This window comes from Corella eumyota, chromosome 5 (genome assembly GCF_963082875.1).
Source record: "Corella eumyota chromosome 5, kaCorEumy4.1, whole genome shotgun sequence".
In the NCBI taxonomy this organism is placed as follows: domain Eukaryota; kingdom Metazoa; phylum Chordata; class Ascidiacea; order Phlebobranchia; family Corellidae; genus Corella; species Corella eumyota.
Window position 1 is genome coordinate 6,387,624 of NC_137494.1, and position 15,908 is coordinate 6,403,531.

Genomic DNA, 15,908 nt, shown 5'->3' on the forward strand with positions numbered 1-15,908 from the left:
ATTTAAACATTATTTTACCAGGATAAGAATACAACAACATACAAATACAAGAGAATATTTTAACCAGAAAATTCCATGCACAACAATATTAAGTACATACGGTACTATACATTTTTAGCTTACTTTTGTGAGAATTATGTACTTTTTTTAAATTAAATTAATTATTATAACAGGTCAATCAAGTTCTTTTCACTCACTTTCTTATTTAGCTGTGAATCTCCAATGTATTAAAGTTAAAAGGTAGCTTAATTTTTTTAAAGATTATAAGCTTTTTAGACAAATTTTTATTATATACATTTTATTTTATTTGGATAAATTTTTTCAATAAGATATTGTTTTTTAGTTTAAATGACAATTCAATCTGCAATAATGGGAGACTCAAAAAAGCCAATTCAGGCCAAAGAGCTTTATATTTTGCTCGGAAAAGAACTCAGAATTTCCCGAAACATCCGCATGGAATGGTATTTCGACAATCTGAACACGACCCTTTCCTTATCTCCACATGCAGATCATAGCTCGGACTCTTTAGAAGTTGTCTCTGCAGTTTTCGATTATAAAAATGACAAGAATAAATCAGAATGTTTCATAGGATCAGACACACGCCTAACATTTTTGTCCAGTCGTTATCGCTTTGTATTTGCCCTCGATTTAACTGCCTCAATGTTAAGAGTGGATACATTCCAGCAATGTAGCATGCTTGACGCAATTCTTTTCAACTTGGAGGAATGTCTAGTGTCTCTAATACAGCCTTACACTCTGGCTGGGACTTTTAACAGTGCCCCGATAATACCAGCCGTGTTTGTTACTGTATTTGCACAGTGGCATGGCACTTACAACAGCAAATGTAGCAACAGCATGGAAACCATCAACCAAAAGGTTTTGATCCAGGGATGTCACCTCACCTTAGAATCCATCCAAAATATACTCGACATCGTGAAACAAAACATTTACGACACCCAAAAGATTGCCGAAGTTGTGACCCAAAAGACAACGCTACCAAAGCATGATGACATTTTAATCGGGATGTTACGGACTGCTCTGTTAGGCATCAGACTTTTACCGACCAACAGTAGTTCATCAATTGTTATTATCACCGATGGTGTAATAGGAGAACCGGAATCTTCAATGCTAAACAAATTATTAAAGCAATGTCACTATTCTACTGTTTCGTGTTCTTTTATACATGTTAATCCTTCAGAAGTATCCTTGTGCGATTTCGGATACATTTCCAATACTAAACTCATGATATTTATTGCCAATTCTACGAAGGGCAAGTACATTAACACCTTTACTTTTCCTATCACGGAAACAACACACATGAATTATTACCAGAGGTGTTTGTTGCTGTGGAGTTTTCACCAAGAAGCGGAAAGCGTAAAGCAATCAGTCATCGACTTAGACAAGTTTCGGAATATTTGCTCAAACATGGAATTACAGAATATAACCGGACACAAGATGGAGCCGCCTGTTTTGTTAACACGTAAACAGGACGAACGCACTTTGCGCATTTCACTTTTAACCGTTGTAAATTCCCGCATTCGCGAAGGCTACGAAGTTAGAAGTGTCAAAATTTACAAGAGCATCATTGAAATTGATTTGGTCTTGCCATGGTGGAAAAACTGCACTTTTATTGAATACCACATTTCGTCAGCATGGCCCTTGAGCAAAAAGTTGTGCAAAATAAATGTAAACATCACTGGAAGCTATGAATTCTTACTTGATGTGACTAAAAGAACCGAAGGCAGCAAGTGGTCGAAGCCTCGCAGAATGGTGCTTCATAGATTGCTTTATTTTCTGCAAGACTTAACCCAAGGTGACCATATGCTTTATTATTTAAACACATTCGCTAATGAACCAGCTCGCTACAAAGTATCTGATATTCTCCAACAAGGTCAATCTTTGTATTATGTGTCTAGTAATTCTGAAGACTATGTTTTAGCTACCCAAGCTGCTCACACCCCTACAAGCTTCTCTTCTTACTGGAAGCCGATCCTTTCTTTGGATGTAAGTTTGTGGCAAAAATGGCTGCACATTCATCGCATTGAGATCATTTTAAAGCATGATATGCCATTGCCACAAAACCTTCATATGCCTTCCCAAGAGGGCAGATACAACGTTGTTCAATGTAGACTTGCTTTAAGTCAGCTTACGACCATGCTTAGAGATTGGAGTAGTTTTGTTTTGCTTGAGTATCAGACTTATGTAAAATTTATCTATGAAGATAATAATGAAAAACCACTTTCCTTTCTACTAGTTAGATTATCCAACAAGACCCCAGCCCTTGTGGTAAAAATTGCTTTTCTCGTAGGCATATCAGGAGAAATTCGGAAAAAATATGTTGATGAATTACGAAAAAATGTTGCTTCTCTTATTGTAACAGGCTCTACAAATTCCATGAGTATTCAAAAGATTCGACATGCCAGTTCAAGACAATCTCCTATTCTAAGAGCCCGCTACACATCAGGTAGCGATAAAGCAAGCTGCGTTGTTTTAATGCACAAACCCGTCGACCAAATACTAGTAAAATACCCAGTTATACCAAGAGACTACTTGAATATTTTACCCCTTAGTGACTACACATTTCGCACAAAATCCAGAAACGAAACTAACGATCCGATGATAAGAATGCGTGATATGAGATGGTATTTGGATCACCATCGTTTTGTTTGGTCCTTAACTAATGCAGCGTGTACACCTTTGTCTATGAATACGGCTTCAAGTGTCGCTAACATGCTACTTAAAATTAGAATGAAAGAAGGTTTCCACATTGCTCATTCTTTTTCGGGTTTCGTTAATCTTATGAAAGAATTTTTAATGTTTCCCGATTCGAACAGCGATATCCAACATTGCGAACGAAACAATATCTGCCTTGTGCAGTATCTCATATTTCCTCCCACCTTACACTCTCTGGAGTCATCTTTGAGTTCAACAGACTCAGACGATGAAGTGTACACCAGCAGTGGACAAAAAGAAATACAGCTCGCTGTTGAAGTATGGGTGGAACCACAGGAAGGTATAGCCCAACAGAACAATGTTTTTAACTTAAGTCCAGGCAGTACTTCCAGCATGCATTTTGATTCTAAGTTTGTAACTGAGTCATATTACACTGGTGTTACTTACAAAGAAATTCCTAACGTTATTGTTGAGAATGACACTAAGTGTATTAGTAGCGTCGTTACTTTAGAGCACTTACTATTAATGTGCTCTGATGACAGCAACATGATGTCTACCTTACCACAAAAATTAGACCTGCTTCCTGCTGTGCCAAATACTCCATTAATTGAAAATGATTGCTTTAACTGCGATGAAACACAGCAAGAGTTTGAAGCAACTTTTACACGACCTTTTGCTAATGGTGTAAGGGTCAGTGAAGAAATCCACCATTTTCCCTGTGTTTTTAATCTTGTTGACCTTCTCGAACAAAGCTCAAGGGTGAAATTATTATTTATGACTCTACAGGAGGAGAAACGTATTAAGGATGGCTCCAATGATACTCTCTTTCAATCTCTTTACAAATCCCTGGAAAAAATATCCGAGTGTGAAGTAGAGTTAACAGAAGAAGACCAAACCGAGTTGACTTTGCATCTTTCTGCAAAAACGAGCGAAGAAAATGATATCTCAACAAACGGGATGCCTTGGAGCTGTTTTCTAACTCGAGGTGAGCAAGGACAAGTTTTCGTGATCATCATGCCTTCAACTTACCAAGATTTTCTTGACACATTCAATGCTCAGTCGGAGGACAAAACTGAAGAAGAATTGAATACTCAAAGTGATAATGCATCCAACACTGCAGAATCAAATCAAGGCAATGAAGAAAATTTAATTTCTCCGACCATTAATGTTGATGAAAGAGTTTTCGATGTGAGTTCGACAGCAACCAAAACCTTTAGACGTATTTCCATCAAGCGCTTGCCTTCCGTGATATGTGAAAATGGCGATAGCCCTCGCAGTGAAATAACTAACATCAAAAATCGAACTCTTCCAATTTATGTTTATAATTGCTCGATGCAATTAATTGTTAGCAGTTTTCTGCAAAATCAAACCGGAAATTTGTTAAAATGGCCAGACAGTGTACAAGATTTCAGGTACCCTGCTGATGCTTTAGATAATGAGTTTAATTCAAATCAAAGTTACCAATTGCTTTCACCTCGACGTGAAAGACCTTACATGAAATCTTTTCCATCGATAAACAGTGAAGCAACAGATGACGTTTTTTCCTTGAGGAACTCACAAACTGAAAGGTTAAATTTATTTTGTAGTACAATTGCTGATTTGTATCATCGCTCTTTTGCAGTTGGTGTTTTCACCGGAATACAATTAAAATCTGCCTCTCCAAACATCGACGATCTTCAAATTGTGACCGATTCTGTTTGCAATGAATCTGTTCAGGAAATTGACATCACCGATTTTATTTTACTCAACTGCCCGCAAGTTAATGAGTTTAAAAGTCAGAACAGTTCTGTACCAGAAAACATGTCCACTAACTTTGTGGATCCACTATTTGAATCAGAAGATATTGAAGATATGTGCTCACCTCCTAACCAACAATTTAGTAAACTAATTTCCGTAGAGTCGAATAAAAATTCCCCAATAACAAAGATTGGGGACGATGCTAAAATACAATTAACAGACACAGCTATTAAATCAGATTTAAGTCCATTTGTCCCAATTCCAAATAAAACAAACAACGTCGAGATTCATAAAAAGCCATCAAGCATTCCAAGGTTGAAAGAAATTAGTTGCTCACCGCAAATGCCGACAGGTGGTAAAAGTGCTTTTGCTTTGGTACACAGTCGCCATTCTCATGGCCACCGTTCTTCAGAAAATGAAAAAAATAGCAAGCCCAGAAGTAGTAAAAGCTCTGACGAAGATGAATTAATGACCGAAGTTAATCGACAGCCTGTTAAAAAACTAACAACGCTTCCCATTAAAAGAGTAGACAATAGAAAACTGCATTCAATTTGCTTGCAATCTGGTTGGACTGATTTACCCGAATTTCCAGTTGCAAATTTAAATGTAGAACATCAAAGACATATCTCTGGTTCAAACGATCAAATTGAAAAATACTTTTCGACTATTATTAAAAAGTATTGTCGACCTGTTCCTTCGGTACCTGATTTATACTTTTCAGTGACATCACCATTTTTGACGCAACATGAAACAAGTTTAAACACTTTTAAAAACACATCTGAAACTGACATTGAGGAGATACAATTCGAAAGTGTGGCCAATGAAACCTCCGACAAAACTGAAAATAAAAAAGTTGACAAAACTCCGAACTTAAAAATTTTTTCTTCCTCTGGACAAGCGTCGGATAATGAGGACAGTTACCCAGCGAAAGAGGTAACGCCATTGTTTTTATGCATGGCCTGTACTGTCCGAGATAAGGCAACTGGCAGTCATGGATCTATGCCAGTAACAAACTTACCCGTGAACTTGAAAACAGTTTTAAGTTTTTTCGACAAACCGTGTAGCAGTGTCAACCTTGACAAATTAAAGATCACTCTGGATTTAATTTGGATTTATCTTCCTTCAATTTCCTTGAACGGAAGTGTGTCGAATGATATTCCAAAGGAATGTTTGCCGTGTGTTGAGGGTTTCACTAAGAAAATTAAGTGGTTTTTGGAAGACGAAATAGTCTCTTCTTTAAGGTCCTGCGAACCTATTAATTCTTCAACATTGGACAGAGTTTCGCTTCATATCAAAAATTCTCAATCGTCAAACCGCATTCGAAGATGTATAGAACTTCAATTTATTTATGGGGCTGAAAAAAGTAAGACTTTTTTCGAAGAAGAGTTAGAAAAGAAGGAACTGTCAAACTACAAGTTAAAAAAGGAAGGGAATTTTTATTACCTTGGACTTGATACTACCTTTAAGCCAATTAATGAAGATATTATCAACAGCCATATTGTAAATCCACAAAAGGGCCCAACAGACAGTCCTGTTACTAAATATTCGCCAATGAACATTCCTGTGATCGAAACCGACAATTCAAATGTTCAAACAAAAAACCCAAATCATAGAAACCCTATTAAAAAAGCATCATCTTCTGTCGACTTATCAAACTCCATGTTGTTATCACATCGGAGCTCTTCTGTATCTTCCATGCTCTCCGACAAAAAGCACTATCATCCGAACATTACAACTCCTTCTCCATTGAACCTTTCAAATATACCAACCCACCTAAGAAATTTTAATCTTACCTCTCCCAATTACAATCACCCCCAGGCAAAGTATTCATTGAGCTACGGCCGAGAATTGGAAAGCACACCTGGCCTTAACCTTAGCAGGGAAAGTGGGACTTCAATGCCCGTAACTCCACTTGGTTTAGATTATTCTAAGACAGATGACGTTTCCACTCAGTTTTCGTTTTCCTCAATTCCTGCAAACATATGTGAAGATTTCTCTGTGTACAACTCTGAACTGGGGATTAGTCCCCAATCTGATAACTCTCACAGACATTACAGTTATACGAGTTGGATTGGTTCAGGATATGATGGTGAAGTCAGTGACTTTGAAGAGGGTGAAGACTTCACGTTTTCGATGCAAGACGCAAACAGCCAACTTCCCAACTTTTGGCTTATTGTTTCAATCGCAGGTGACTGTGCAACTATTTTATTCCACCGACGCTGTAGCACAAAAATGCCGTTCTCTGTGCAGTGTGCTCAAAAAAACATTGTCGAAAATTTGTGTGAGAATCTTCGCTCTTCCTGTAAGGCAGTGAATCAAATGCTCTTGCTAAAAAAGTTGCATGCTAGCCATTTGTCTCATTTCCTTCTTGTAGAAGAACCGCCTGATGAAATTTGGAAGAAGGACGAAAACTCCGTTTACCAATCTCCGCACTATGACCAAGCCAACCAAGATGAACAAAATCAGTCGGGTGACTACCTAGCCGCTAACATGAACTTTCCATCTGGCTACTTTGAATGCAAGTGTATATTTACAGAAGAAATTCTGCTTCATCATAGAATTTGTGGCACCCCTTTTATGGGTTCAACCAATGCGCTGTCCACCGTTCGTTCCTTTCTAAAAAATTTTGCTGTGATCAATCAGAAAAATATGTTTGTTTTTCAGGAGGGCAGTGGTGGCTCAATTTATTATTGTCGAATAAAAGAACAAATCAAAAAAACAGAAACTTCAGGTAGACGATCAGCTCGATTTCAGAAGCAAGCCTCTTCTGAGCAACTTCATGGAAGCACCTTGTCGTTGTCCTCTTCTAAGGACAGCATATCATCCAATAAATCCAAACTGATCTTAGAATGGCATGGAGTTCACGACCTTACAGCAGAAGAGCGTACATACTTAGACGGGATCCGAGATTCAATTAAAAGAAAACTTGATGAAACTGTTTTGGAAAGCATATCTTTGATGTTAAGTCGTAATCCTTCGTTTAAGTTGACCCCAGAGGACGTCTTACTTATTCAACCTAGGGAAAACTCCACTGTAAAACCACCTGATGAAACAATTACATTTCGATTAATGCCTGATATGGTGGCTGGTAAGAAAAGGCTTTCGTCATTTGTATACTATCTCCATCAGCATCTCTTAAAAGATTTCACAGTGCCTCGCTACACTGAAGCCAATGCACATTTTTACCCTTACCCGATATCTTCTAATGTTGCAACCCAAGATTACTCATCCAATAACATGTACATTTACAACAGTCAGACTGCCAAAGGAAGCCATGGGATTGGAATTGCATGCATTTGTTTGGATGCATTGCCGGGTAAGATTCCTGCAGGCCCTTTAAACATCACAGATCAAACCACTATAGAAGATCTTGTCAGGGTGACCACGATTAACCCCGATGTGGATGAAAAACAGTTACCCGTTATTCGCTTTCATGTTTGGAAACCAGAGGTTATGAAAATTGTATTTCAGGACAACTTAAAAATGGCAATTCATCATGCATTGTGCGATGCAGTTATGGAAATGATTTTATGTGTTCCACATTCAACACTAAAAGAAATAGAAATCAAAAAAACCCCGACTATGATGAAGTTATTTCAGTCCTCAACCGACATTTCAACAAAGAATAATGATAAAGAATCTACATTTGGGGATTTAAACCAAGCTTATTACTTGTTATTAGCACAATGGATAAACTACATGCTTTCTGTTTCAAGCCCAACTGTTTCTTTGCTTCCACTTGAATGTCTAAGTCAGATGTCCTTGCACCAATCGATTTTTAATATTATAAAAATTATAGAAGATATTTTAACTGGATCTACTGTTCTTCAGTACACTAAAACGCTTGATGACAACTCCATTTGGAAAAACAGGGACACTAAAATATTGTTTGTTAATAAAATTCCCGGAATCTACACAAATTTCCTGTTAATTTCTTGCAATTTTCAGGTATGGAAAAAAGTAACAGCCTCCCCAACTGCAGCTTTAAAAACTGACCCTGTAGTGAACTCTATCCAGAAACTAGCCCCCTATGATGTTTCGTTTAACCCCGAGGTTAGCCCCAGTCCACAACACAGCTTAATCTCATCATCTTCTTACATTCCAAGACAACATTTCACCTATGTGTCCACTGATAAGAAATCTCTAAAAATGTACAGTTACAATTTACACAATGAAAAGTTAAAGTCGCTTGAATCGCAACTTAAAAAGTGTGTCGACTTTCACAATGCCAGATATTCGATGCTACAAAATGTTACCTTTCAAAAACTAGGCCTGTTTAATCATTCCAATCTTAAACCAAAAGCAAAAAATGTTGATTCAAATACACAGACTTATTCTATGGAGTGTTTAACCAAGTGTACCATGATTGACAAAATAGACAAATACAAAAAGAAAAATGCAAAGACCTATCTGTATTTCGTTGACACTTATTTAGAGCAGGTACCGTCTAAACCAATTTTGACACCAATTGGCTGTGATTTAGTGACTAAATATGGTGAACAGTGTGTTTCTATTGCTAGGCGAAAATCTATTATAAACAACGATAGGTTAATTCTAAAGAATATTTGCTCAGCCTGGTCTAATACTTCTACTATTACTTACACTGTTTCGTCAAACACATTATCGGTTATGCTATCCTATTCTAGATTTTTACATTCTGTTTCAGCTCCTGTGTTGTTCAATAATTCGACCAAAAACCTTGCTACGAGATATCAAATTTTCGATCAGAATGCATCAAAAACTGAGACCGACTCATCCAAACATTCTTTTTTATCGAAAACCAGTTCTGTTTTGCAGTCTTATCGCAGAAAATCCGGCGATTCAATGGGTAAAACTGTACTGGATGCTTCATCTCTTGATCAAAAGTGTGCAATTGACATAAATAAATATTGGAACATGACATCTGAAGCGTACAAACAGCTCTGGGTCGGGTTTGTTGAGTTAAAAATAAACTCAGTTAAGAGCACAGGTAAAGTAACAAAAAATGTCAACAATGCTAGCCCAAAGAAAAACAATCTTCAGCCTTTGTATCTGTATAGGGTTATGACTGGTGGAATATTTATGGTGAAGTTATGCCTTAAAAACAACCAGCTTAAGGCAGTTCTTTATCTTATAGATAATTATCACTACAATGACCAAGCTGCTGTGACCAAAAAGGGACATCACAACTTTTTAAATGACAACAAAAAATTTAAAGAGCGATTGAGAATCCACGAATTCGCACTCGAATCTCAGTTAAAATTTGTTCAACTTATTTTACAGGATTCTCCATCAGTTACAAATCTCAATTTGGTTGATTTGTTCGAGAAGATACTTACATGTTATTCTCCATTTATTACCAACCTCTCGAATCATTTATTAACAGGATTAGTACAAGTGCCATGCATTAATGTTAGCGACGTTGAACTGTTTGAGTTTATTTTAGATAACGCTACAAGTCTACATATTAAGGTTTGTGAAATGAACACAAACTCACTGACAACCGAAAGAATAATTTACACCCTTTCAGCCATTTTAAACATCCACATCGAAGATTGTAATACAAGAGAACACAACAATCGCAACGTGTCGCTTGTTGTTGCATACAGTGATGACAACAACAAAGACACGCTAAGTCTCAACTATTTTATCACATTCACAAGAAAAGCTTTGCCGCTAAGTGATTTGTCCAAATTGTCTCCCAAAGCACATAGCCCATTTAAACGACGATTTTCTGAAGCCTCAAACGATATAATGTCCTTTTTACATCGGCCGATTGTAGAGTTAAGTGATACCGATGATGAATCCAGAAACAAATTTGCTCCATGTGAGATGGAGAGGACTGGAAATGGATTAAAAAAAATCTGTGAAAGTGCAGAAACTGAATGCTTTAGAATTCACCTTTGGAAAAGACTTGCACTTATGTGCCAGGATAAATTATTCAATTCCCCACTTAACGTGACTGAATTTTCAAGACTGTTGGATTTGATGAAAGTGTTTTCAGCCAAAGACTATAACGAAAACATTGTTAAACTTTTAACGAAAAACAGATTTCTAAAACATGGGAGAAATTTACAAAAACGCCTTTTGAAACAGTTTCCAAAATCTTCTTACGAGTTTATATCAATTGACAATACTACTCATCGGGTTTGTATAGTAAGCAAAACAACGCATGTTTTGTTAACGCTCGATGTAAACTATATTACGAGTGATGTTGAGTTGCTGGCAGCGGTCCCACATTCATGCAACTCCAAGTTTAAAGAAGAGGATGTTAAACGAGCTCTTGAAGAACTTATCAATTCTGTACATGATGAGATATGTGTGGACACTTGGCTATCTTGGTTAAAGATGTAAAAATTTTGAAAGCTAGGTCATAATATTAATTTTCTAAGCAGTTCAGCAAGCAATTTTTTTATAAATAAATAACGTTTAAGTTCACGAAATATGTATTAATGTAAACCAAAAATTTTTATCTAAAATAGGGTATAAATAATTGTTTTCCAGTAATAAAGTAACCTAATGTTTTTTTGGTTAAACAATTTAAATGTTCCAAATCTATTTTCAGTGTTATTAGTTAAATTTATTAGTTTATTACTTAAAATTTCACACTTTGAATTTGTCCAGTACAATCCAGTTAATTAACACTGCCTATGCGTGTAAATGTTGTTTTATCAAACTAGTACACTTTTAAAGTTTCGGTGTACTTTTTTTTTTCCATTGGCCAAAAAAACCATTCTATATAAAACACAATTATTACTGAAAAAATTATTTCTGTTTTTTTGGTAAACTTAAATTGAATAGAATTGCTTTGTTGTTATGTTATTGTAGAAAAAAACAATTAAATATAATACCTTTTTCTTGTTTGTTTTGTTATTATTTATTTCTTTACATAACCATTGTGTAATATTCTTATCAATTAAATAAATACATCATGTGAAAATAGCCTTTAATAAGTTCAAAGTCTATGAGGCTATGGTGTGCCTACATGATTAATTATATTAGGAAAACATTATTTTTTATATTTTTTCACTATTTTGTCTTTTATTGTATTTTTCACTATTTTGACTGGTAAGTATAACTTACATGATATCTCTTTTTGGTGAAAATTCTGTTTATAGTAAGATTTATCTAGCCTAACCTTCTATCACAACAAACTTAAACTTTAAAATCTCTTTGGAAATGTATTTGATAAATACCCGCAGAATAAGCATCATTTTTATACAGTAAGTGCAAATACTACCGAATGCCGGTAAGTTAATGAAAAAAGTCTTTTGACACATCAATATACAATCAAGATAATCATCTCTCATCAATAATTAGTGCTGAGACCTTTTTCTTATAAAAAGTTTTTTTAAATATGATTCTTTTTTGTTGGCCTGAAAAGGTTTTTGCTTCATATTTCGTCATTTCGAACTGAAATTTTCGGAGGCCAAGCAGTGGCATCAACATTTTCCATATAAGGTCTTTGATTATTTAAGCCATTTTCTATGTGGCCAGAATTTAATGCCTTTCTGTGGGCAGTTATGCTTTGCTGTTTTTCATTAAATCCCTCTATGTTTTTGTCAGTGCTGGATTGATTTGAATCGCTAAGTGGAGTGTCCATTTGAGTACCTGTTGAACTTGTGTTGTCGGCAGTTTTGTTATCGCTGTCGATAACTGGATTGGCTCGATGTAAACTATATTACGAGTGATGTTGAGTTGCTGGCAGCGGTCCCACATTCATGCAACTCCAAGTTTAAAGAAGAGGATGTTAAACGAGCTCTTGAAGAACTTATCAATTCTGTACATGATGAGATATGTGTGGACACTTGGCTATCTTGGTTAATGATGTAAGAATTTTGAAAGCTAGGTCATAATATTAATTTTCTAAGCATTTTGGGCTAGCAATTTTTTCATAAATAAATAACTTTTAAGTTCATGAAATAGGTATTAGTGTAAATTAAAAATTGTTATCTAAAATAGGGTATAAATAATTGTTTTCCAGTAATAAAGTAACCTAATGTTTTTTTGGTTAAACAATTGAAATGTTCCAAATTTATTTTCAGTGTTATTAGTTAAATTTATTAGTTTATTACTTAAAATTTCACACTTTGAATTTGTCCAGTACAATCCAGTTAATTAACACTGCCTATGCGTGTAAATGTTGTTTTATCAAACTAGTACACTTTTAAAGTTTCGGTGTACTTTTTTTTTCCCATTGGCCAAAAAAAACATTCTATATAAAACACAATTATTACTGAAAAAATTATTTCTGTTTTTTTGGTAAACTTAAATAGAATAGAATTGCTTTGTTGTTATGTTATTGTAGAAAAAAACAATTAAATATAATACCTTTTTCTTGTTTGTTTTGTTATTATTTTATTTCTTTACATAACCATTGTGTAATATTCTTATCAATTAAATAAATACATCATGTGAAAATAGTCTTTAGTAAGTTCAAAGTCCATGAGGCTATGGTGTGCCTACACAATTAATTATATTAGGAAAACATTATTTTTTATATTTTTTCACTATTTTGACTGGTAAGTATAACTTTCATGATATCTCTTTTTGGTGAAAATTCTGTTTATAGTTAGATTTATCTAGCCTAACCTTTTATCACAACAAACTTAAACTTTAAAATCTCTTTGGAAATGTATTTGATAAATACCCGCAGAATAAGCATCATTTTTATACAGTAAGTGCAAATACTACCGAATGCCGGTAAGTTCATGAAAAAAATCTTTTGACACATCAATATACAATCAAGATAATCATCTCTCATCAATAATTAGTGCTGAGACCTTTTTCTTATAAAAAGTTTTTTTAAATATGATTCTTTTTTGTTGGCCTGAAAAGTTTTTTGCTTCATATTTCGTCATTTCGAACTGAAATTTTCGGAGGCCAAGCAGTGGCATCAACATTTTCCATATAAGGTCTTTGATTATTTAAGCCACTTTCTATGTGGCCAGAATTTAATGCCTTTCTGTGGGCAGTTATGCTTTGCTGTTTTTCATTAAATCCCTCTATGTTTTTGTCAGTGCTGGATTGATTTGAATCGCTAAGTGGAGTGTCCATTTGAGTACCTGTTGAACTTGTGTTGTCGGCAGTTTTGTTATCGCTGTCGATAACTGGATTGGATGCAAGGTCCTAGAATATAAAAGAAAAAAGTTAAAAACAACAGAACAATTACATACTTGTTATTTTATTTTCACTGCATTTTGTTCATAAAATTTTAGTCTTTATGAAAAAGTGAAGTTCTCTTTAACTTACCTTATTCATTGTAAGGGTCCTGTCATTGGTCTTAATCAAGTCTTCGACGAATTGAGCATTTACTTCTTTCAAGTAAAGATTCTTTAAATTGCTTGGCTCATCAACAGTGGACTGTGAGATACTGAAGTCGTGGATGTTGTGTTCCAGGACCTTTCTGGAGCGATGACCCTCCGGAATGTCAACTAAACTTGCTTCGTCAGTAATACTAAAGGGGCCGTAACTCGGAGCGATAAATAAACCAAAAGATAACACGAGCACCTTAAAATAAAATTTATGTTTTAGTTTATACGAAAACAAGAATCTAAAACACACCAAATAAGGGGTTATACGGTAAAAGATGTCATGTTTTTGCTAACTTACCATAACACAGGTAGTTGCTTGAGTTGATTTGCTACTTGTCACTTTCACCATGTCATGGACTCTCTTTAGTTGATCAACAAGACTGATGTTTTGTTGTTCAAGTTGCTTCACCCGCTGTGCGAGAGTCTGGTTTAGGTTCGTGCACTTGGCTACTCGAGCTTCTAAACCTCCAATGTAATCCTTCTTCTTTTGGCGACTTGCCATAGCTGATTTCTAAAAATAAATAAAAAAATTTGAAAATTACTTCCAAAATTAATTCTGTTTTAAATAACACATTTTAGTTTGTTAATCTGGTGTTATTGAGTTTTTGTTTTTTACAAACCTTGTTTCTTATTTTTCTGCGAACTTTTTTCAACACTCTTTCTTCAGATCTTGTCAATGGAAGATCAGTTGGCAGTGTAACTCCTTCATCATTCAACAGACGCTTTTCTTCATCTTAATTAAAAACAAACACATTTTATAACTATTAACAAGTTGTTTAAAGCCTAACTATATTGTATAGGTAGGGTAACACAAAATATCATTTAAATATTTCTTTTAAGTAACTTTACCTGTTAAAGACAATGGTTTGAAGTTTGGTAACCCAACCAGAGAAGACTTTTTTGGTTGTGTTTTAGGAGGATTGAAAGTACTCGAGGTTGTCGATTCATTTGAATCAGAATCGCAAGTCATGTTTTGTTTCTGCATACACGATGTCTCCATAAAGATGTTACTGTCGATGTTTTGTAGCAGACTAGATACTTCGTCATAGGTGGTGGACGATTTGTTGTTGTACTGGCCTTGTAGTGTGTGTACACCCTCTTCAAGGTCTGAGAAGTCAAACTGTAAGTCTTTGTCCTCAAAATGATAAGCATTTGCATTGGTAGATGGCAAAGCTTCAATTGATGCTGGTGATACTGCATCAATATCTCCACTGTTTAGTGATGAGTTACGAGAACGGTTTATTTCAGGTGAACTAAGAAAAAAGGATTGTTTAGCTTAGTATTTAGTGATTATTAAGGGCTTTAAATTTAAAGGCCTTTAAAGTTTAACTTAATACAAGTAATAAAAAAATAATTTCAATTACCCAGAGACAGATGAGATCCCACTGTCACTCAATGTATGGGGTGAATATTGTAACAAATCTGCAGTATTTTCAACTGGGTCTTCTATGGAAATAACTGATGGACAAGCATATGCGTGATCTTCAAGCACACTTTTGCACGACTTTTCCAGAATACAAGGTTGCATTTGGTCAGACATCTAAACAAATAATTGTTATTGTCAAGTTTTAATTAAAAAAATACACGCAAATTACATGACGAATAACTTATATAATTAACTATCATTTTTTACCTGAACAAAAGTCTCAGTTGGTCCAATAAATATTCCATTTTTTGACGAGTTATCGTTGCCCAAGTTTAAAAACTCGTCAACAAAATCCGTTTCTGTATTAAATATGGATTTCTCATTATTATCATTCAATAACTCGCTATTTTCTTCAAACAATGCATTTAGTTCATCAAAATCCATATCTTCAAAGCCCATATTCATATCGAATTGTTGTTCTTGCACTAAATAATCCATTATTCAAGCTGATTTGATTGCGCAGTACACTGCACAGGCAAACAGTATCAAAACAAAAGCTCGAGGGAATGATACACGTCGACAATCGGTGAGTTATAATAAAGCGAGTACGCAATCGAAAATCGCGATCATGTGATTTTTGCTTCCAGCGAGACACTTTTGACGTCACATACAACGATGACGCAATATTTAGAAAGATATTTTATTCACGCAATCACCAGTTTTATGTAAATTTGGGTATTTAAAAAAGGATTAAAATTTATTTTTTATAATTTTACGACAATTTTTTGTGGAAATATGTAATCTTATTTTTTTATCCTCAAAAATGTCGCCATCCAAAT

The 15,908-nt window shown here is 35.0% G+C and overlaps 2 protein-coding genes across 2 annotated transcripts; one reads left to right on the forward strand and one right to left on the reverse strand.

The window, feature by feature from the left end:
* Positions 1-348: 348 nt before the first annotated feature.
* Positions 349-11,105, forward strand: LOC145753373 (KICSTOR complex protein SZT2-like). The gene has a single exon (XM_082569786.1). The coding sequence runs from the start codon at positions 349-351 to the stop codon at positions 10,741-10,743; it is 10,395 nt and encodes a 3,464-aa protein (XP_082425912.1). The 3' UTR covers positions 10,744-11,105.
* A 1,727-nt stretch (positions 11,106-12,832) lies between these two features.
* On the reverse strand, positions 12,833-15,667 carry LOC145752007 (uncharacterized). Its single transcript, XM_082568189.1, has 7 exons — positions 15,337-15,667; positions 15,068-15,243; positions 14,553-14,956; positions 14,324-14,436; positions 14,002-14,214; positions 13,642-13,899; positions 12,833-13,518 (listed from the first exon to the last, which is right to left on the reverse strand). The coding sequence occupies exons 1-7, from the start codon at positions 15,565-15,567 to the stop codon at positions 13,237-13,239; spliced, it is 1,677 nt and encodes a 558-aa protein (XP_082424315.1). The 5' UTR covers positions 15,568-15,667; the 3' UTR covers positions 12,833-13,236.
* Between the last annotated feature and the right edge of the window lie 241 nt (positions 15,668-15,908).

What these genes read in the sequence shown, in the direction of transcription:
- LOC145753373 (XM_082569786.1), top strand. Translation starts at nt 349, where the DNA reads ATGACAATTCAATCTGCAATAATGGGAGACTCAAAAAAGCCAATTCAG.
- LOC145752007 (XM_082568189.1), bottom strand. Translation starts at nt 15,567, where the DNA reads ATGGATTATTTAGTGCAAGAACAACAATTCGATATGAATATGGGCTTT. An exon ending in CAACTGAGACTTTTGTTCAG is followed by an intron (nt 15,244 to 15,336) that starts GTAAAAAATGAT and finishes TTATTTGTTTAG; the next exon opens with ATGTCTGACCAAATGCAACC. An exon ending in GGACCCTTACAATGAATAAG is followed by an intron (nt 13,519 to 13,641) that starts GTAAGTTAAAGA and finishes TTTATATTCTAG; the next exon opens with GACCTTGCATCCAATCCAGT.